General features: G+C 32.7%; 1 protein-coding gene and 7 non-coding genes across 8 annotated transcripts in view; 7 read left to right on the top strand and 1 right to left on the bottom strand.

Moving 5' to 3' along the window:
• The first annotated feature begins 51 nt into the window (after positions 1-51).
• On the top strand, positions 52-170 carry LOC146536150 (5S ribosomal RNA). Its single transcript, XR_014878275.1, has one exon. It is a non-coding gene; the product is annotated as a 5S ribosomal RNA (ribosomal RNA).
• A 157-nt stretch (positions 171-327) lies between these two features.
• Positions 328-446, top strand: LOC146536151 (5S ribosomal RNA). Its single transcript, XR_014878276.1, has one exon. It is a non-coding gene; the product is annotated as a 5S ribosomal RNA (ribosomal RNA).
• A 157-nt stretch (positions 447-603) lies between these two features.
• On the top strand, positions 604-722 carry LOC146536152 (5S ribosomal RNA). The gene has a single exon (XR_014878272.1). It is a non-coding gene; the product is annotated as a 5S ribosomal RNA (ribosomal RNA).
• A 158-nt stretch (positions 723-880) lies between these two features.
• Positions 881-999, top strand: LOC146536153 (5S ribosomal RNA). Its single transcript, XR_014878269.1, has one exon. It is a non-coding gene; the product is annotated as a 5S ribosomal RNA (ribosomal RNA).
• A 157-nt stretch (positions 1,000-1,156) lies between these two features.
• LOC146536154 (5S ribosomal RNA) lies at positions 1,157-1,275 on the top strand. Its single transcript, XR_014878270.1, has one exon. It is a non-coding gene; the product is annotated as a 5S ribosomal RNA (ribosomal RNA).
• A 160-nt stretch (positions 1,276-1,435) lies between these two features.
• LOC146536155 (5S ribosomal RNA) lies at positions 1,436-1,554 on the top strand. Its single transcript, XR_014878274.1, has one exon. It is a non-coding gene; the product is annotated as a 5S ribosomal RNA (ribosomal RNA).
• A 157-nt stretch (positions 1,555-1,711) lies between these two features.
• On the top strand, positions 1,712-1,830 carry LOC146536156 (5S ribosomal RNA). The gene has a single exon (XR_014878271.1). It is a non-coding gene; the product is annotated as a 5S ribosomal RNA (ribosomal RNA).
• A 75-nt stretch (positions 1,831-1,905) lies between these two features.
• LOC146536157 (uncharacterized) overlaps positions 1,906-24,341 on the bottom strand; it is a 30,327-nt gene continuing 7,891 nt past the window's right edge. Inside the window, exons 2-3 of the mRNA XM_085190512.1 lie at positions 2,535-3,045; positions 1,906-2,096 (exon numbers count right to left, since the gene is read on the bottom strand). Of these exons, the coding sequence (XP_085046638.1) occupies positions 1,936-2,096; positions 2,535-3,045 (672 nt within the window). The 3' untranslated portion in view covers positions 1,906-1,935. The remainder of the gene's footprint in view (positions 2,097-2,534; positions 3,046-24,341) is intronic.

The raw sequence follows: 24,341 nt of genomic DNA on the forward strand, positions 1-24,341 counted from the left end.
AGATGTCAAGAGTGACGTTGTCAGATATTTAGTTCTTTAGGATTAGCATTCGCCAACGTCCATACCACGTTGAACACACCGGTTCTCGTCCGATCACCGAAGTTAAGCAACGTCAGGCGCGGTCAGTACTTGGATGGGTGACCGCCTGGGAACACCGCGTGCCGTTGGCTCTTTTTGTTTTTTGTTGTTGTTTAAGTAACCTCTAATACCGAATATTATTATGCTCGGTTTGCATTGGATTGATATAATGTAATGACTGTACATTTATCTATTTTAAGCTGTCAAGAGCGACGTTGTCAGATATTTAGTTCTTTAGGATTAGCATTCGCCAACGTCCATACCACGTTGAACACACCGGTTCTCGTCCGATCACCGAAGTTAAGCAACGTCAGGCGCGGTCAGTACTTGGATGGGTGACCGCCTGGGAACACCGCGTGCCGTTGGCTCTTTTTGTTTTTTGTTGTTGTTTAAGTAACCTCTAATACCGAATATTATTATGCTCGGTTTGCATTGGATTGATATAATGTAATGACTCTACATTTATCTATTTTAAGCTGTCAAGAGTGACGTTGTCAGATATTTAGTTCTTTAGGATAAGCAATCGCCAACGTCCATACCACGTTGAACACACCGGTTCTCGTCCGATCACCGAAGTTAAGCAACGTCGGGCGCGGTCAGTACTTGGATGGGTGACCGCCTGGGAACACCACGTGCCGTTGGCTCTTTTTGTTTTTTGTTGTTGTTTAAGTAACCTTTAATACCTAATATTATTATGCTCGGCTTGCATTGGGTTGATATAATGTAATGAACTCTTCATTTATCTATTTGAAGATGTCAAGAGTGACGTTGTCAGATATTTAGTTCTTTAGGATTAGCATTCGCCAACGTCCATACCACGTTGAACACACCGGTTCTCGTCCGATCACCGAAGTTAAGCAACGTCGGGCGCGGTCAGTACTTGGATGGGTGACCGCCTGGGAACACCGCGTGCCGTTGGCTCTTTTTGTTTTTTGTTGTTGTTTAAGTAACCTCTAATACCTAATATTATTATGCTCGGTTTGCATTGGATTGATATAATGTAATGACTCTACATTTATCTATTTTAAGCTGTCAAGAGTGACGTTGTCAGATATTTAGTTCTTTAGGATAAGCAGACGCCAACGTCCATACCACGTTGAACACACCGGTTCTCGTCCGATCACCGAAGTTAAGCAACGTCGGGCGCGGTCAGTACTTGGATGGGTGACCGCCTGGGAACACCGCGTGCCGTTGGCTCCTTTTTTTTTTTTTTGTTGTTGTTTAAGTAACCTTTAATACCTAATATTATTATGCTCGGTTTGCATTGGATTGATATAATGTAATGACTCTACATTTATCTATTTTAAGCTGTCAAGAGTGACGTTGTCAGATATTTAGTTCTTTAGGATTAGCATTCGCCAACGTCCATATCACGTTGAACACACCGGTTCTCGTCCGATCACCGAAGTTAAGCAACGTCGGGCGCGGTCAGTACTTGGATGGGTGACCGCCTGGGAACACCGCGTGCCGTTGGCTCTTTTTGTTTTTTGTTGTTGTTTAAGTAACCTCTAATACCTAATATTATTATGCTCGGTTTGCATTGGATTGATATAATGTAATGACTCTACATTTATCTATTTTAAGCTGTCAAGAGTGACGTTGTCAGATATTAAGTTCTTTAGGATAAGCAATCGCCAACGTCCATGCCACGTTGAACACACCGGTTCTCGTCCGATCACCGAAGTTAAGCAACGTCGGGCGCGGTCAGTACTTGGATGGGTGACCGCCTGGGAACACCGCGTGCCGTTGGCTCTTTTTGTTTTTTGTTGTTGTTTAAGTAACCTCTAATACCTAATATTATTATGCTCGGTTTGCATTGGATTGATATAATGTAATGACTCGGTTCGGTTCGGTTCTTTATTTATGGCGCTTCGAGCGTGCCAGTTGAGCACTATTCACTTCGCCAATGTCACGTTGTATGGAGAACACACAAAGGAGGTTGTACGGTAAAAAAGAGATTATATTACACGATAGGAGAATGCATGTCAAAAAGAGTCCAGTTAAAGTGTTGCCTTCACCTATAAAATAAAAAATCATAAAATAAATATATACATGAACATGAGTTAGTAGTAAATAGTATTTTACAAATATATTAATTTATAGTTTAATATTATTATATCTAATATATTTACATAAAAATTTACATAGAGGACTAAACACAAACATTAACAAACATTGAACACTAAGAGGACGGGGAACTTTATAAGGAAGAACATCATATAAGGGATGAATTAATTTAGGACAGGAAAAAAGTATGTGGGAAGGTGAACCGTCGTCCAGCCCACATTCACACAGTGAGTGGTCCCTGACCCTGATCTTGGCTAGGAGCACAGGCGTACAAGCATGCCCAAGGCGCAAACGACAAATAGTTGATAAAACCCTCCGTTCAGTAATTTTTTGAGAAAAAAACCAAGGTCGCCTTGGGATATTGGGTTGAATAGTGGCATAATACTTACCTTTCTGAGATTTTGACAATTCCCAGAATTTAGTCCATGACAAATCCAAATGAGCTTGTGCAAGAGACAGCAGATCCTGAGCCGAAATAGAAAAGTGATCTAAAGTACCACACTGGATGGCTAATTTAGCACAAGAGTCTGCAGATTCATTCCCACTGATTCCAGAATGCCCTGGAATCCATGCCAAAGTAACATCTAAACCCTTTAGATAACATGAGTACAGTTCTTCACGAATCCTTAAAATTATGGAAGATCTCAATCTACTATGAAACGGATTTCCCTTTATAGCCAATATGCAGCTTAATGAGTCAGTAAAGATAACAGTCTGTTTAAAATCGTGGGAGAGTGTGAACAGGATTGCTTCCAACAAAGCAACAGCCTCTCCTGTAAACACAGATGATTCGGGAGGACATTTAAATTGTAATATAATTTTGAATTTTGGTATCCAGCAAGCTGCACCAACACAGCTTTCCTTTGAAAGCTTCGATGCATCTGTAAAGATGTAATGACTCTACATTTATCTATTTGAAGATGTCAAGAGTGACGTTGTCAGACATTTAGTTATTTAGGATTAGCATTCGCCAACGTCCATACCACGTTGAACGTCACCGAAGTATAATTTCGTATTAATATATTTTCTCACATAGCAGAGAAAATAGAGAAAATCCTGTACTAAGGTAGTGCGTTCTCCGCTTTACTCAATCAAATATCGGCGGAACTTTATGCCAGGCTACGAGTATGTCTTGCCAGGGGGAATGGACTAATTTTATAAATATACATCCAATAATTGAACCCACAGCCACCAAGCGTACAGTGAAACTTTTTTCTACAACTCCAATTTCTTCCAGTTTCCTTCCTCGTTGAAGAAGAAGGTACTCGAAGATCTGACTGTATTATTACTATGCTCCTACTACCGACTTGCCAAAGTTAGTAAAAATACGTAGGTATAGGTCAAAATGTTTACTAAAGTTTAATGTGTTAACATTTCTGCCATTTTCTGGAAGAACATTTTTAATACGTAAATGGATACATTAATGAGATACTTGAATATGATATTTCACACCTATTGCAATAATAAAATTAAACAGAGCATTTAAAATTATATTACTTGTAAAACATGGAAAATGCATATAGGCTATTGCTATATAGGTACGTATGTAGGGCCTTATTTTTTAATCGCTCTCAGATCTGAGATCGATCTTGAGATGCCATTTTCATTCATTTCATATGTAATTGAGATGCCTTTTTTATAATTTCATATGTAATTTATAAATGAACGCTTCAAAATCCCTCTTAGACTTGAGGGCGATTTATAAATAAGAGCCAAAGATATGCGTCTATAAGATGTACCTCATTAAGAACCTGTTAAGTGTTCATGGGAGGTATCCTTATCCCTTCCTGATTGCCTTGTGAATTTCGAAAATTTGTATTTTTTGATTGCGTTAGCTTAGAAGTTTGATTTTTTCACAGCTCCAAGGGACGGTAGACCTGAATACCACGCATACCTAAGATCAGGATCTTAACAGACAGACAGACCGACGGACCACAATGGGGCCTTAAATAGGGGTTCTGTTTTTTTTTTGGAAGGTACGAGAACCTAAAAATACCCAATAATAATGAAATACTAAATGTATGTGTATATAACATCCAGAAATATATTTCTGTGAAGCACTCTGATTCTATCTGGTCATTGTTTTCGAACACTGCTGTTAACTTTTACGATATTTCTATATAACGGTGTAGAAAAGTTCATTTCGTTCTTTTATTAAGTTCTAAGCTTATAACACTGTCCACTTCTAAATTGGATATCGCGTGATATTTTGTATTTATGTGTACAGTTGTTTTTCTCATTTCCTTTTATGGTATTATGGTGGGATAGACATGGTGGGGCCACTTACGCTGTAGGTAAAAGGTTAGTTTTCTAATATTTGTAAAGAAATAATATATGTATGTACATGCAGTTTATAAGAAATATTTAGTAATAAAGAGTATAATTAAAACATATTAATTTTTTCAGTTATTTAAAACTGGGCATGTCCAGCAAATGGTACAAAAAATTCAGAATGGACGTCAAGTATGTGTGATTTTTAAATAATATCCAATTAATCTAAACGAAATGTGACGAGGGGAGTGTCTAAACACTAGGCTACCCACTGGCTTACCCTATACTATACTCTATGGAGGGTAGAATATGAAGCTAAAAGAATACTCCGTAACTCTCGATTGATCGATCTTAATTTTTAAATTCTCAACTAAATAAGCTTTTTTACAGAAGTCTCATATAAATAACTGATACTACTGTATTTATATTTGACATAAATATATCTCATGAATCAAATAATATTAACTTCATATATAACAAAACTATAGCAAAATAGCTCTTATTGATACAAGATATAGTTCAAATTTGTAAAGCTTTCTAATTTGGCTTAGGCCCTATCTATATTAAATGACCCTGATGTACAATACTTCCCTTCTATGGTCAGCTACGGTTAATATGGAAAGACATTTTTGTTAAGATACCGTGCAACTTTGAACTCTGCCTCTATAGGAATAAACTCTATAATTGCTCCCGTGGGCACAAGGTGCAATCGAAATGTTCTATTGAAGTCGAATAATTCATCCCAACCCTTATAATAAATAGGGTTGGTAGTGATTATTATCTTTTTTTTGTTTAAAACAAATTGGACTTGAAACTTTTTAATTCTTTTACTATATTTAAAATATTTATTTTTTATTTGGGATTAATTTGTAAAACACGTATTTTGTAAAGTCGAAAGTACTGGAAACATATTATACCGTTTCGACTTTCAGTTCACTTTAGAACACTTAACAACTTAGGTTTGATATAAATCTTCGAGGTTTTGGGTACAATTGCCTATCGGGGAAATATATTTTTTTTATTTCCTTGCTAAAGTAACTAAGAGAAAGTTATCCTAATAAAATTGATAGCCAATTTACAGTCACATTTACTCTTTTGCATAATTATAAAAAATGCCTACATAAATAAATATTTTCATTCATTCTTTCAGCAATTTTTTTCATAAAATAGCAACCCTAGTGCCGTAACGCTACATAATACGGTGGCGTCACACAGTCGGTCACCCTTTACCGGCGCGTCACTCCGCGTCCGCAATATCGATAATGATTTATTATATGTACGAGTATGTACATCACTACTTGTACTATTTGATATTTATTTATTATCTGTATTTTTATAATTTTACCAAAAAAAAATCTTAGTAATTGTTATTTTATCGAATTAGAAGCATTGGTTAAAATTTTGCAAGATTACAATTCAATTTATTTTCAGACATTTTTTAATTTTTTCGGAAATATTTTAATTGCAAAATAAATTATTATTCCTCCTTCATAAAATATGGTATGGTTTCACTTTCACTGTTACAAACAAAATACAAATTACGTTTTTTTTTAAATTGAAAATTATAGCTTCATTCTCTAAACGTCCATAATAATATAGAACTCGTGTCAATAATATCGCCTTGTTAAAAATCGCAACCTAATATTATGAAATCATTTATGCACCTTGCCTTATGTCAACATTTTCATAATGGGCGCTTGTTACCGTGTCATTCTTATAATTCTTTCAAAAGGCAAATTACAAGGGTTATACAGGTTTTTTTGTGGAAATTGTATATACGAGTACGTATTTATTAGCTTGTCAATGTATCCCTTCTAGAGTAGGCAGAAGGATCTTTATATTAAGATAAACTGTTTCCTATGCATCTTGACAAACGTTGGCAGATACGTAGAGGCATCTCCTCGCTATGTGTTCTCTACCGTATTTTTAATAAGGAGTGATCTGGGGAACTGTTTGAACTTTAATCTCCCACCGAATTTTATAACCCCACAGTACGTCACAAACTCAAGTATCATCCACATCTTCTAGATATGTTTGACTCCTCTACTGTGCGCTGTCGTAAAAACTTCCTTCTTCACAACTGTGGAATGCACTACCTGCGGCAATGTTTCCAGGTTGTTATACCTTAGGCACCTTCAAAAGACGCGTTTATCTTTACCGTAAAGACCGGAAACGCACCTGCAGGTCCTCTGGTGCACCATGGAGTCGTGGACGGCGGTCATCACTTACCAACAGGTGTCACGCTCGCTTGTTTATCTTGTCTTTTCCAAAAAAAAGGACAGATATATAGACAATGAAGTCTTAGTAATAGGATTTTGTTTTACCCTTTAGGTACGAAAACCTAAAAATAAAATAATATTTTAAGAAAATATTTAATCGACTAAAACATATCGACTAAATGACTTTACTAAGAAGTATGAGTCACCGTACTAACACTCGTATGAGAAGGGAAATATGTAGTACTTTCTTTTTATAACTAACATTGAAATTAAAGATCATTGTTACTATGAATGGTGACGCTATTATAGTGCAGTAGGGTATATCTTAGTATATATAATGGTAGTGGTTTCGAATTAAATAGAGAAAATATCGATTACCTGGAGATGGAAATTTAATAGAAATTTCCTAAAAATGATGATATTTTTTTTCAGCTCCACGCCGTATCCCACACAGCAGGGCAGGCAGAGAGAATATAGTGTTAAGACACTCCGTAAATTGGATGTTTTCAATCCAATTTCAACAACGATTATTATGGGAAGTTAGATTACTGTATTAATTCAAACAACTAATCTAACCACATGCTTACGGGTGCTCTAATGAGATCGATCTCAGGCAGATCCTCACTAATATCTGACATAGCTTAGCTCTAGGTAGATTAATCTAAATCTCAAGTCCACGTACATACGGTACATATTATACATAATATAAGTTTATGAAAGTTAGAAATAATTTATAGAAGCAAAGGAAGAAATAGAAAAATATTCTCTGAAATAGAAAAAATACGTAACTAAGCTATGAAACATGTGAAACAGTGATATCTAATTGTAAACACGATGGTTTTGGGTTCGATTCTTAAAAGTGGATGGTGCGTGGGAAGCGGAAAAAAAGAAAAAGTATTCCATTATGCATATTGTACATATAAAAATTATTATATTTTTTATAAATATCCTACACTAGTAACTTGTAACCCAAGTGCTGAAAATATTGAGACATTAGATCTTCATTTTCTTGTCGAATATAAGACATTGGAATTAGGTGAATTTAACTCCATAATAATGAAAGTAATTTGAATAATTCTTTCAATATTTAATCGAACTCTACTATTTATAATAAGAAAATTTCTAAGTACTTATCTATATAATTTATCTACTATTTTATATTCAAATTTGACTGAAAGACCATAACCTAGGTTCATGCAGTATCATTTGATTGGGTTGTTAGGTTACAATGTATGTAGAACAAAGCCGTTCGTATGAGATGCAGTTAGCATCACGTTTTAACAGTCAAAGGGGAATAGTTAACAGAAATTCAATTATAAGTTTTACTCTTAGAAGCATAGAGTAAAATAATATCTAATAATATTCAAATTTTTAGTTGTGATTTTTCGTGTATCTATATATATAAAATCGAAAGGTCTCTCATCACGAAATCTCAGAAACTACATGTGCTAGGAATCTCAAATTTTTCATAGGAGTTATTTATAGGACGTAGGTATTTATAGGACGTAGGTAGGTAGGGCGGGAATTTGCAATATTCGACTTCTAAGGGGTTGTTTTTGGGGTTGAAAGTTTCTATGAAATTTCGTTACTACAAATGCTAGGAGTCTGAAAGTTTGCATGGAAGTCACTTATAGGACGTAGGTGCTCATGGAGACAGAAATTAATAATAACGTAGTTCACGCAGGCGAAGCCGCGGGCTGGACGCTAGTATGTCTATATGTATATGACTGTTTTCCCACTTGGAAATACTTCCCAAGATCAACAGTCAGAAGTAAAATAGTCATATCTGTCACAAGAATGGTCTGTCTATCATTTTACCACTTCGGATACTCTTTTTCCCATCTTCCACCTAATCTTGGAGACATTGGTATGTAGTAAAAACAAACGCCGCACGAAGTCTTGTTATCAGAGCGACAAGTTCTAATATTGGGAATCGAACGAATATATATAATTAATTATACATATTCTGCCTAAAATATTTATTCTATGACTTGAAGTTTATTTATATATCACCCAAATGACTCGTATCTTGAAATACGGAGGAACTAAAACTTGGCTTTAAGATATAATCGTTAAGTCTTGGTGATAAAATGTAAGATATTTCTCTTATGAGATATTAGAAGTGTTTAATTTTTATTTTTAGCTCAAGTATCGTATCCTGCATATAATATGTATAAGGTACGCAAAGGGAACCTTGGAACCTAGAAAGCGTGCCTTGTTAGCAGAGAGAAGAAATTAAAATATTAACAAACAATAATACAATCCCGAAAAATTCCCGAAAAATATAATTTATATATTATAAGGCAGAGGGAACATAGTATTGAGGCACTCCGTTCCCTCTGCCTTATAATATATGAATTATATTACAATAACAATTACTTAAACTTATTTAATTCACATGCATTTTTAAACTACATATATAATAAAAAAAACAACATATACCCAATTAAACAGAGGCAACCAAATAAGACGATGACAGCGCCAGCACGAACGCTATGCTCTGATACGACTGCGTTATCCAATTTATTTAATACACGAACGAACTTCAACGTAGAAACCACTGACGTTTAATTAAGACGGAAAATTTAAAGTAATTTTATATAATTTTGTTGTTCAACGCTTTTATAGGTAACTTCTACTTAACTGATTACATGGGCTAGTGTATGTGGATTTGTAATTGTTGTTTCTTTTTTTTTACAAAATAAAAGAAAACTTAAGTTAGCAATTATTTAATATTTTCGAAGATTATTTGATGTTTTCATGGCAGGCAGTAGAATAAATAATCATAATATATTAGTATCAGGCATAATACGTATTTATAAACCACTCTCAAGACTGAGATTAATCTTGAGATGCCGTTTTCATTTGTACAGCTTTATGCTGGTACAGGCAGAGGGTACTTAGATACTCGGTTCTCCATTTACCGCTGAATTCTGGAGCCAAAGAGGCGCGAGTCCAAATCCCGCTAAATTAAAATTTTTATATGTTTTCTAAAAAGTATTTTACTTTCATAAGTGTAGAATAATACTTTAAAAATGTAAAAAAAAAATTTAGAATTTTAGTAAAAAACGAATAACGATATAACTGTGCTGCAAAACAATTATTCTAAGTTTTATTCTGTTACTGCATTCGCGGTTTGCCGATGTTCATTAAAGTGAATGCGGGACTCGAGTTTAAAATCTATTAATTATTTTTTTATTCATTTTACCTACGAGCGAAATAAAAACAATTATCCTTTGAAATAAAATTATTTCTTTCTATGTCATAATCAGGTAATTTTTTCAGCTTTAGGCTGTATTCCGGTAACCTAGTGCTAAGAAATTCCGTTCGCCACTTTCTGTTTAATTCTGGAGACAATGCGTGTTGAGTGGTAGAGCTCAACGTCGTGCTTTACCTTAACACCAGAGCAAAGAAATGAAAATGTAAAAGGAATCGAACCCACAACCAGTGGCTTTTACAGTCACACTTTACTTAGTTGTGCGTCTGAGCCATGAGTGTCCTCGCGTATATGTATTTATATAAACAGACATATTTAATACAAAATAATTATATATAGAAACAATATGACATCACAATAAATAACTCAAGCAATAATAATGTATACCATAAAATCTGTTACTCAATTTAAAAAAAACAAATTAAACAAAACGCCTGTATACAAATTAAGAACAATGTCAAAATAAATTGTATGAAAGCAACTCCACACGTCCACTAATGTTTTATTCCTCTGGGTAAGTTTTCGTTAAAATAGACAATTGAATGGAAATGTGAACAGAGATGGTGTAGAGTATTTGTTAGTTATATTTGTATTTGCGATTTATTTTAAATTAAAATGAAACGGAACGATTCAGTTATTTTTGAAAAAAAAAAACATTAGATTAAGTTAATTTTTTTTTAATTTGGAAAATGTTCTATTTCTTTTTTGTGAAGTTCAAGCTTCCGCGGATTAGGTATATTGAAACATTATATTTCGATAATACTTCGAAAATTATAATAAATAGTATGTTTAAAAATTAACAACATCGCTTACTTCAATAATACGGAAGATCCATATAAACCAAAATTAACATACCCAAATGAAATATTTAATATTTCATCGCTCTGATGTCAAGGCAAAACGCGGCGTTGAGTTCCGCCACTCAACACGTATTGCGTTCAGGATTCAGTGGAAAATGGGGAACGGAGTGTCTTAACACTAGGTTCCCTTTACCGATAGTAAGACAATAGCTAAAAATAAAAAGAATTAAATTTAAATATACATATAAACACTAGTTTACCAAACAATATTCTATTACACTCTATGACATTTTACTTCTATCACGTCACACGTGTTGGTCACGTGACCGGTGCACTCCCTCTAAATGTATTGTTCTTGTTCAGAATCTATAATATAATTTCGATCGTGTTTTTCTTTTTGTATAAAAGATTTTTTTTATTTGTTTATATAGTGTTAAAAATATTTTTTCTATTGGTTTAACTTTATATGATCTAAATATATCTGAACTTTGCCTTTTCTGGTATTCAGAAGTTTTCTGAGAGACAGTTTAGTGGTTTGTCACTAAATTGTCACTAAGCCACTTATTAGAGAAGTGACAAATCACTTTGATTTTTTTAAAATTATTATTTTTGAAAATCCTGTCAAAATGCCTTAACAAGTTAAAACACCACGAGACAATTCAAGTTTTTGTTTTTTAATATTTATATTTGTCTATAATCTTCAATTTCCTTTGCTTTTCTACAAATCAAAATCTAATTCCAAGCCCCCAACAAATTGTTTGTTTAAACGCATCACATCAAAAATTTCGCTACTTATCTCCGCATGAAGTGAATGTAACAATAACGCACAATTACGTGGACGTGCGCGAGACAGAGCCGTGGCTTGAGGCTACTCAATTATAGAACAAGGGTTGTTATTCTATTGGAAAATGTCTCTTAGTTTGGTATATATATTTTTTTTATTCCATTACATATGTTACGTATGTACGCAACGGTAAAGCGTCTGTTTTTAAACGGGATGGTTGTACGTTCAATTGCTACTCCGGGATTGATATATTTTAATTCTTTCGCTCTCGTAACGAGACAAAGAGATGTTGAGTTGAGAATAAATTGAAATGTGGGGAACGGAGTATCTGGTTACTAAAACTGCTTCTCTTCCGGTTCCCTCTGTCTACCATGGTGAAGATGCTGAAAAAACTCATAAAATTACACGTGTAACACTGGAAATTTCTTAATTTTTTTTATATTTTTCTTCATTATGAAATTAATTATAATTGAAGATTATCATTGTTAATTAGTACTTCTTGATACTTTTGATAGTAAACACAGTCTACAGTGTACTGTGATCACGGTATTTTGTACTTACCACCCATAATATAGTAAAAGTAAAAAGATATCATATTATGTACTTGATCTACCGTCCACTCGCAAAATCTAACCCTCTAATGAGCGCGGCCGGCCGTTAAGACCCCTGGATATCAAAACAAATATAGCCACGTGGCTTTACCATCAGCAAATTGCAATTGAAGTATGAAATATGTCAATTATAATTAATAGATTATTGATCTCGTGTTTTCCCCTGGACTTAACGAGGGTATCTTCGACCATTGTTACGAACACGGTGTTAGGGTCAACAAGGGTTCTTAAGCCGTTCTTAATTGTACTTCAATTTTTTTTGTTATAGGGAAGATTATTTGCTTATGAACAATATTTTTTAAAGTTCCAGCGTTGAACTTCACGAAATTTTATTGTATTTTTATTGTTTTTAATTGTGAAAGCAATTTTTGTATAAAATTGAATTGAAATACGTATAGGTTATAAAAATAAAAATAAAATTGCCATGTCAAAGATTGACGGTAGTACTTCAAAGCAATATGTCATGACGAGAGTCGACTTTAATTCGCAGGAAATTCGTCGTAAACTTTTACGATATCGCCAATCGCCTTCCGAAACGAGAAAGGGTTCCGATGTTACGAATAATTTTATATATTTCAGCATATATTTGCATTCTATCCTATACTATCTTTATTTAAGACGCACATACATTTTTAATAAATAAATTTAGGTTTAAAATTTTAGCTTGCTCGGCTTTGTTCAACAATAATCTGTTTTTTTATTTATTTAATTATTTTTATAATTGAATTTTAGAATCAATATGAAACAAAAACAATATCAAACAAAACAAAAATATTGAAATAAAAAAAAACCACATTAATTGAACATGTATTCAAACAGTTCAGTTAAACCTAAACTTCTTACTACAATAAAAAATGTGTATACAAGTCTAAAAATTTGTATACTATTATGTACAATTAGTTACAAGTGTATTTTATTACTTTATACATAATTGTAAATAGTTAAATTGTTATAAATTGTATGATTTATTTTAAAAAATCTGAAAGACCACGAATTTTCTCAAACATTGAAAACACATTAAACACTAAGGTAGAATTTATAACTATAATAAACAGCTAAATAAGGACAATATATGAAGTAAAAACATATATATACATATCTATGTATTTATATTTCCATACACTTCTGAAAAGAGGGTAAGGTAATAAATTTTAAATCCATTAGTCGCTGTTCGCAAGTACACGTGTTTTGAACTAAATTTTCGCTACATTTAACATAACGAGACTGGAGTCCTATAAATTGTTGCCACTCTAGTTTGAACTGATTTGAATAGGAATATAGAAATATATTTTTACATATTTTTATTAAAAAATAAACAAAACATATTTTCAAAAATGCGTAAAAATAAATCTACATTGGCGTAATATAAATTTTCTTTATAAATATTAAACGATTTTTAAAATTAATCTATTTGTTATATCTACACTATTTATTAATAATATAGATGGTACTTTAATTAAATAGAAAAGTTTTATTTTGAATGTTCAATAAATAAGAACATAAAAATTTAAGAAGCATCAACTTAAAAATACGAAAGTTATGGACCATAAATGTGAGTGTGTAAATAATAATACAAAATACAATAAGTTGCGATATTGAGAGTGATATCTAGAAACAGTACAAAGGGTGGGGTACACTAAGGAGATAATAATATTAAAAAATAGTTTCACAATGTTCCCCTCATACATCAGAGGGAACCTAGTATTAAGATACAGTATTCTTCATATATAAATAAGACAAGCCACGACGATGACTACCGCCAATCAATAGGCAATGTCTGGAGAATTCGGCGGAAAGGGGGTACGAAAGTATCTTAACACTAGATTTCCAGGTTCCCGCTGGCTATCCTGCTATATGCGGGATATAACAAAAAGCTTATTGTGCACCATTCTTTATTAAATTGACACAAGGCGTCATAAGGACGCGTTCGCACCGCGGCGAGTCTCGCTCGTAAACATTTACGACTTGCCAGATTAAATATACTGATAGTTCTTTTTTTATTGAAACAACTCGCAAATAAAGAAAAATATGATATAGAAAATTTGAATACCAACATATTGTATTTTTTAAAAATAATTTATTCTTTTATGTTATTTTGTTTATCTACCGCATTTAAAGGGTTAGAACTTAGATGCAAGCAATATAAGGAAAAGTGAACTCGTTTTTTTAGAAGTGGAAATCTTCCTGGTATGTTTTACATACAACGTGATATTTACTAGTGATTATTAGTAATTAGTTCTTAACTGAAAGGTTTGAAACGCCATAATGAAAGAAGAGAACTGGACAGAACCACTGTTCTTACTTTTAGAGCTATTATTAAGTGAGGAAACCAACTATGTATCAAATTAATTGTTAAATTGAACTCAAAAGTTATTGATTCAAATACAGCATATATTTTAACCAAACCAATTTATATAAATTAAACACTATATATGGAATCTTTGTTTATTTAACTTGAACCTACCTACTAACATAAGGCTATCTTTATTCCCAACCCCTCCAATCTTCCCCCTGTCTATAATTCACTAAATCTTATATGATATTGTCATCATCACATCTTCGTATAATAGTCATTTTATTACGGACGTGTCTCTTAAATAATTCTAGATAAGAGCTCATATCATTTACTATAACGTTTGTAATATAGGCATAATAATAATATGTAGAAACTGTTTCATATACGGGAAAATCAATGGGTTAGTGTGGATATGGCTATATTATTTATTTTTCTATAAGTATTTAATGTTAAAAATCATAATTTTTGTTATTTTCACTGTATCCCGCACGCAGCAGGATAGGCAGAGGGAGTCTAGTGTTACGACACTCCGCTCCCCACTTACAATTGAAAAACTCTTTTTTAAAAATTCATAATTTTCTTTTGGCTGTAGTGACAAACGCGAAGCTTGTAAGTTCAATTCCGTCTCGGAGAAATTAATTATTTTCATTTTTTTCCTCGTTCTGGCAAAAAGTCATACCTAATATTAATTTTTTATTATAATTACATAAGAATAGGTAATTGTTTTTTTTTTAAATATTATTTCCATATCCATATTAATTAAAACTATTTTATAAGGAAAGTCTTTATCAAGGTTCTAAGAAAATATTGTATAGATATTAGGCAATATACTTTTATTGTTTCTTTACTGTATTTATCTAACGTCCTTTCACCGGATTGTTACGGAAGCTGTAAAAGGACTTATCCTACACATGGAAACAAATCATTTGTTTGTTAACACTTTTTCGAGTGTTAGTATATAAATAAATAAATTGCATCCCGCATATAGCAGGGACCCTAGTGACTAAATATACTCCGTCCCGTACTTTCGATAGTGGCGGCACTCAACGCCGCTTTGACCATAATTTTTCTAAAACAAATTATAATACGGAATACAATGAAAAAGAATTTCCACTAATCTTCTAACGAATAAATAAAAATCTTTCAAAATGAATCTTAAAACTATACGATAAGACATTATCATTCGTTGTAAAGTGTATCTTTATGTATATGGTGGTTGTGGATTCAATGCTAACAGGAGATTCCTTATTTTAATAGAGTAAGCAGATTAAGACATTTTTGAGACATTTTTAACTATTACACTTTTTAGGCATCGCCGCGTTTCTTTATCTATTTTTATTTATATTACCCACCGACCGATATCGAACCCATAACCCTTGCGTTTACAACAAAACGCTACCGCTGTGTTCTTTAATTGTTGTTAAATCACAATAAACGAGAACAGAGCCTGCAGAGCAGTAGTTCCTTCAATAAAACGGAACAAAAAGGAGTTACGACCTAAACTGTGACATCTGGTCGACTTAATACGTATTTACTTAATGTTTTGCTGCTTAATGAAAATGTCAGCTATAAACCTGGACTTTGGTTGTTGTAACAGAATTACTAAATATAAAATACATATAATTTTTATTTCTCTTTTTTGTCTCATTTAGCAAAGTAGACAGAGAGAGGATAGTGCAAAAACATTCCGTTTCTCATAATATGTTTGTCCTTCTTAGTGACATTATACAATGGATGGAGATTTGAACCCATAACTATTATCATCAATATGACCCGCAAAAGTACCACAAAGATATCAAACACATAAAAACTTAACAAAGCAATACTTAACTAATTAACAAACAACATAAAATTACTTAACCAAAGTTAAGAGATATCCCCCCCTTATCATCTCCTTGTTATCTCGTAGGACCAAAACAAAAGAAGCTTATATGTTTTACGATGGATTATTTTATAGTTATTTGTAATCACTATGATGTTGTCAATGTGAACTTTTAGTATTCCAAAGGCATTACGTGTTGAGTGGCAGAACTAAACGCCGCGCTTTGCCTCGACACCAGAGCGAAGAAATGGAAATATAAACGTAAATAAATATTTCACTTCCTCGAGTGGGGATCGAACCCACGACCGTCGCGTTACAGTCACAACTGGTGTTTTACCAGAGCGCGAAAATAAAATTAAAGAAAAAATATCTACGCTATATCCTGGATGTAGCCCTTACTATAAATAAGGGAACCTAGTTAAGACAAATGGACACTTTCAGACGAACTTATCGAGAAATTATGTCTTAACGGGCGGATTTGAACGCCGCGCTTTGTCGTTACCAGAAAGATAAAATTAAATTATAAAATAATATAAAATATTTACTTTCCGTTTATTTTCATCAATAAAATCGAACCCGTTATATATGACAGCTATTATAACTCCACTGCTAATGACACACTGTCCATACCAAAATTAATATAAAATCATATTCACAATTTAATTAGAGCATTCAAATACGTATTTTGATGGTTTGCTTAATTAACGTAATTCAAGCCGCGTTCAAACGCTTGCAATTTACAACCCGCATGCTGTGGAGAGCGGAGGGCGGAGTGATTATTGTTTTGGGGTCATTTGGATGGGATAAAGCAATGTAGACACCCTTATTGACACCAATAGGAAATGTATGGGGCTGTCAAATGTAGTATTCGTTTTTATGTTTAGGAGTTATAGTGTAACAGAGAGAACGTTAATAATACTGTGTTTTGGTTATTAAGTAACAAACTGTAGGGAATTATTATTTATTGTTTATTTAATATATATGTATTTTTAAAGCAAATATTATATTTGAAATACATTTTTTTATCAGAAACCATAAATAATAATTAGTTTTTTTTTAAATATTTTCCAAAAATAATTACAAAACATCGATTTAATACAAAAAAATCGTCTCAACGTCCGGGCTGGACGTTAAAAATTCCGTCAACTCATTTATAAAACCAAATGGAGTGGACGCGTTTCCCAGCTTTGCAATTGATAGCCTTCGACTAAGTGTCATTTCGAGAGGAGAGTACGCCGCATATTTTAAATTCTCTTTTTATTATGTAGATTGAGGTATTAACTTCGATATGGGTTCGATATGGGGATATACGATAAATATTTTTTTTTATCTTTTAATAAAGTGTTTGTAAGCGTGACGGGTGTGGGTTCAATTCCCATTCGGGAAAATGATGATAGATTTATTATTACTAATAACAAGCGGGAAAATGATGACAGATTTTTGAGAATATACTTTTATTAAATTAGTGAATCAATTTTACATTTTTAAATATAAATTATTATAAAAAAGATTATTATTATTATTACAAATAACAAGCTAAGTAAAACCGCAATGAACATGCAGTGTATCAAAAACTGGATAGAAAGTGGAGAACGGAGTAGAATATACACAGGCAGTACGGTACCTAGTGATAAGACTCTCCATCTGTGGAAGAACTCAACCCCGCGTTTTTCCTCTTCACCAGAGCGGAGAAATGAAAATGTATTCTCGAATCTAAGAGTGAGAATCGAACCCACAGCCTTTCTCGTTCAGTCACGTTTGTACTCCAGTGTCACAACCTGCCCCTATTTTTTTAAATTTTTATTAATTCAATAAGCAATTGAGCTAATTTTTTCAACCGGATACAGGCTTCAGAATGAAAACCGGAAACTCGTCGCGTTCATCACGCCGGAAGTCCTCTAGCTATTTGATAAATAGTTGTTCTTCAACAGTTTTTCTCATGCAAATGAGGGGTCGGATGACGGATGGCGTTTGTCACAATTTTTTAGGATGAATTTAATTTAAAATTGTAGAGATAAATGGAAATTGTCGATCAGATTTTTTTATATATTTACTAGGGGAGTTTAATTAAGAGAATACTTTACAATATACGATCTACCACAGTTATATATTATATAGCATATTTATACATGAATAAAGTAATAAGTAATACTATAAATAATAATTTAACAAAAAATGCATATCCCGTATAAATATAGAACCCCAGATGTTTAATTTATCAGAAGAAATCAAAAGTAATTAAGGTATCACTCACCTGATTAGAAAATTGAACCCATTACAATCTCATTTATATTCACACATCGCTATTAATGCCGCACACAGCAGGGTAGGCAGAGGGAACCTAGTGTTAGGGCACTCCGTTCCCTACTGAATATTATTATATTAGTGCTTACACAAATATAAAATTGTATATACGAAAGTTACTTTATTCCTTATTGTTTATCATTTCAAACACAAACAACATACCAAAACGAGAAAATTTATCGAACGCCATTCCTTCTTTACCTATCACAGCGGGATGGATACGACCTAGAGTTGAGAAGGCAACATCTATACAAACTTATCTAAATCTTAAAATCACGAAAATCAACCTTAATACCTTAGAATAAGCCTTTACGTCTAAAATAACTAGTGATGTGCCAGCATAATGTGTATCATTTATAACGTATTGTATTTTGATAGTACGTCACTACGCTAGTTCTGTTGGATGGATGGTGGTCATGAATATAGGAAATGGTTATGCCCTTAAATGAGCCAAGTTTGAAATGTCTAAATCGCTGAGTGTAATGCTACATCGCTTTTGGTTATTGTCTTTGTCGTTTTGAAGCGTGAAATTTGATGTTTGTTGAGAATATTTCGCAGATTGAACGGTAAATGGATTATGGTTATATAAGATTTGTCTGGTAAGTTTCGAATGGTTCTAAAGTTATTATATAAATTTCTAAGGCTGTTTTGGTGCAGTGGGGCACAAACTAACTGAAATAATTGTGTACACAGTCTTCGTTCGGGGCAATTTAGATGAGGTATTTTCATTTCTCCATTTGACAAGATAAAATTCGGTGTTAAGTTCCGCCATTCTAAAAGCAAGGAATTTGGGCAGAAAGTGACAAGCGATCTTGATATTACTTTTATGTCTGGTTTACATGATTAAATATATTTTTTTAATGAAAAACGTTATAGCAACATAATAAAAATTAAATGTCGACATAAACAGCTATGTGCTGCCAAATACAATAGTTGTATTCACTTCTTAGAATATTCAATAAAATAAAATTGCTTATGTTTGGTATATTTATAAGCACTTTCACACACTTCAGTTTAATTTCTTCTCTTTCTTCCGTAAAAATATAGTATTGACCTGATGAATTTATTTAAAAAAAAAAACAATATTAGATATATATTGCATAAAGTAGGTAAGATCTAAAAACATCATTTCGCTAGTTAATTTAGTTTAATTTATAATCTCTCACAGATTATACAGTCCCCTAACAAATAGTGATGTGCTGATAACTTACAATCCCGCGACTGACAAATGGTGTTAATAAGAAACCTGTCGCGGTGGGATTAGGCTGTGTTAATTGCAGCGCCTACCGCGTAGTGATGTTCTTTATTTTATTACATTTTGTTTTTTTTTCGTCGTAAGCCGTCGTAACGTTGTAGACATATTCTGCACCAGGGATCATTTTACTGGTTGCTGCTCAAAGAAACGCATATAGGAAAACAGCAACATGTTTTTTCCTTCTCTCGTTCTCGTTATCTTCTCTCGCTACACATAATGCAAAAATTTAATATTTTTATTAATATAAAAAGAAGAAACTAAATATCCTTAACATATATCGGTAATAATATTTAAAAATATTCTTACCATATTTTGCGTCTCTCTATATTATTTTTAAATTTTGTGAGCACAGCATCGTTTATCGATATTTAAATGTAACATCACTAGTTAACTTTTAGCAAACTGTTGAAAGCGGATTATCTTTAAATTAAAATGACTTTGCAAAATTAAAATATGTCATAATGTTTCGGGGGGGTCTAAAATGAATACAAAATTAATTATTTTTTGCTAAATATTCTTTTGTGTACATTTGAATAAATGGGTGCCAGTTTATAGATTCTGTGCAATTATTCTGTTTAGTTAAATTCGTAAGCCAACACATAGGCGAATAAATATTTTTAAAAATACCTAGTATTAGTCTAGTATTGAGATTACGGTACCACGGTACGTTACGTACGTACGGTTACGGTACGTTTTCCGTGTTGAGTGGTGAAACTCAACGCTGTGCTTTGTCTTTTTCTAAATCCGAAAAATAAAAACACTTCATTCATCCAAGTGACTATCGAACTTACAGCCGTAATCATATAAGAAAGTATTATATAAATGAAGTGAAGCTAAAAAATACTTTTATATCATAAATAACTTAAAACAATAATAAAAAAAAAACAAATACAGCGTAGAAACAAACTAACAATATACCCTCTTTTTATACGTACAAATTAAGTTGTCATAGACAAATTCTTAGTGACCAGCCACTATTGTATGATGGAGTGCGCGATCAGCGTGATTTAGAGGAGGCTAGAGGGTTGTTATGGAGGATTATTAATCTCAAAAGGAGGATTATTAAGCTTTATTTCAGAGGTAGCTTTGGAGTAATGAAGTTATATAGTAAATAGTATCGTATATTTGGTTACTTTTGTATATTGATAAATACATAAAATTATATTTATTCCAAGTAAAGAATATGAGTTTGTTGGCTTTGAGTGCTCTAATCTTATTAAGTACTTGGTTGGAATTGAAAAATAATTTTTTTGTTGTATAGTCGATGTATCTAGATGTAGATTCTAGGCTTTAGACTTATATTACATCACCTTAAGCCTATGTCCTAACCCATTTCTTTTTAATTACGAAAATTCCTTCAAATTGGCATCGAACTTATGACCATCGCGAATACGTTCAAACATTCAGTCCGTTCTGGGAAATATTATTATTTTAAATACTACTATTTTGATTTCCTCGCTCTAGTAATAAAAAAAGCGTTGAATGCCATCACTCCAACGGTTCCCTAGAACGGAGTGTCTTAACACTAGATTCTCTCTGCCTACTACGGAATCCTACACACTGAAACGTAAACTAAAAACATATTATACATAATCTAAGTTAATGATGTAACAAACTCCAACCAGCATCAACTCCCATATAAACTGATGGAGAAGGGTCCAACACAAACACGCTCTTCAATACACTACCGTGCCGAGCCGCTGTCAGCGAAACAAAACGCTTTAAGAATGAAAAATGAAATCAAGTGGACATTGCGAAGTGCGTACTGTGTGAGTGCGGTAACTTTGAACTTAGTACAAAATTGTGTGTGAAAAATATTTAATAACATATAGGAGAACATATAGGAGAGGCAGAGGGAACCTAATGCTAAGATACTCTGTCTCCTAATTAAGAATCATTACAAACTTATTTTTGTACCTACAATCCTGTAATTAATACGGAACCCTTGTTGGGTCCAACTTGTATTTAACTGGTTTTTTTAACTATATTTTTAATAGACACATCAGCTACCGTCCTACAACCGTTACATTAGTAATCATTTAAATAATAACACAATATTTTAATTAACCAAATCCAAATTAAAACTAATATATAATTAAGAATATACGAGCTTGAGGACAGTGAACGAGACGAAGAAGGTATGAGACTATAGTATTTCTCGCTCTATTTTCTCTGACTACCTCGCTAGACATTCAGCGTGAAGCTAACCTAAGTTAATATATGATTGGAATATTGCCCATATATTATAGGGGTTTTATTGTAATGTCCATTGCCCATGTAGACCTATAGGAGAAGCTTGACCATCCATTTATCAGCACACTTAACAAAATTTACATAAAATCCAAGCATGATTAATGTCCGTGCGTGGTGCGTTGTACGCAGTCAGTACGACCGACGCGGGTTTACTGTTTATACGTTGTATAGTTGATATATTAGCTGATTTAAATTGATAAGATTTGGCTGAAATATTCATTAAATTATTACAGCCTCAGCTTCGAGGCCGACAGTTGTGGATTCGATCCCTACTGCTTGCAATGAATTATTAGTTATTAATATTTTCATTTCTTCGCTCTGACATCAAGGCAAAAGCCCGGCGTTGAGTTCCGCCACTCAACACACAATGCCTCGAGAGATTTGTTGGAAAATGGGCAACGGGAGTGTCTTGACACTATGTTCCGTCTATACTTATACGGTCATTAATTTAGACATTATCTATGAAAATTAATAATTTTAATGCGAAATAGTAAAGCTTTTAAGAGACATATTAAAAAAAAGATGCCAAAAATATAATTTCTTATGTCTACTTTAAATCATTTAAAAATTTCTGTACATAGTAAAGTAACCTAGGTGTAAAAACAAGTGCAGAATGAAAATGACAAATGCGCGTATTCGATACGAAGACAAACGGGAGCTGTAAATCTAAATTAAGCCAGCGCTAAATAATGTATGAGAAGAAAACTCCTGAAGGAATTATGATATCCATTATTCATTTTCATGATAGTGATTTGTTGAAAAATTCATATTGACGTCGCTTTTCTTTAATATGTTTTTTTAAATGAGAAAAAAATATATTATATAGAAAAACTAGTTGTTGCTCACAACTTTGCTTACGTGGATTTCTAGCTGTAAAATGTAAAATTTAGTTTTTTTCGGTTCGTAGGAACTTCAAGAAATCTATTAAGATATAGAAGATAAGATAAGAAGAAGAAGAAAATTTTCTAAATTAAGTACTCATCATCTCAAGTACTCATCAAGTACTCAATCATGACATGAAATATAATAATAATAAATCGGAAATTGGGGGAGTATCCAAAATGGAAACAGAAGCTTAACATTGGGTTCCCAAGTTACCACTGCCTACTCTGCTATATGCAGGAACTACAAAAAATAATAATATTGTACATATAACAAATATACACATATGTGTATAATAGATATTATTTCACAATTCCGTATTTGTTAGCTTATTCCTCATAAAATAAACAAACGATATCAAAATAAATGGCTAAAGGCATAATCTACCAGACGGCTGTGCACTGACGTTCGTTTTTCTCACATTCAAATTTGACAAAGACAAATCCCCGGTCATTTCCTCTGCGGTTCGGGTGTTTCTCTGTTTATTTTTGTTTCGATTTTTAATATGAAACAGACTGTATATTTGTATATATAAGAAAATAAGAAATAATAATCGTCGTTGAGTGCCATTGTATTTGATGTTATAATATTTCTATTCGTTTCTAAATAATAATTTGCACATTTTCTCATTCGACTCCAGTATATTAGGGTAGACAGAGGGAATCAGAGTAAAATAAATGGAAAATTTGAGACATTGCAATGCAATGGCGGAACTTAACACCATATTTTGTCTACAGAAGCGTAAATATATATGTATAAATAATTTAAAGATAGACGCTATTCAAAGTTATAATGAAATAGTTATAATTAAACCACTCTCTAAATATATACGTACTATATTTTCATCATATACTTACCATAAATAGGCAAAACAGGAAAATAATATAAGAACCTACACCGTGCTAAGCGACCCGTTACAGAATCACCCTTCGCGACTCAAACATCCGTATGTAAATGCTATCGCGAATTTATTGTTATAACTCCTACAGCTAAGTGATATTCAAGATTTTCTTCTAAATATGTTCGTAGCATTTCCCTTGTTTTACCTAAAATGGACCATTTTATTTTGAACTATGAATAAAATTTCCAACCAGAAATAACTATTCAAGTGGAAGACCAAGTAAGGCTGGTTAAACTCGTGGTTTATTTCATATTTCTCCTCGCTGATTACTCGAAAATTGTAGGTAATATTGGAGAAAATGAAAACTGATTGTAGAATGCTTTTGTATGAACCAAATGTAATATAGAGACCATTTTCAAATTCGACCATTTCAGTTTGTTTGACATTGAATAATGAGATTTTATAAAGGAAGGATTCGAACGGAATATAATATCTACTGCATAAGAAACAGTGACTGAGTTTAATGAAGATTTATGGGAAAATGCATTTTCTCATTTTCTCATTGTTGGTTATGTGAAAACAGGTACTAGGAAATATAACAGCTTTCCATAACAATTTGAAGGACTAAAATTGTTATTGTA

Source organism: Heliconius melpomene, chromosome 9 (genome assembly GCF_056956725.1).
Source record: "Heliconius melpomene rosina isolate 202511_hmr_F chromosome 9, ASM5695672v1, whole genome shotgun sequence".
NCBI classification, from domain to species: Eukaryota; Metazoa; Arthropoda; class Insecta; order Lepidoptera; family Nymphalidae; genus Heliconius; species Heliconius melpomene.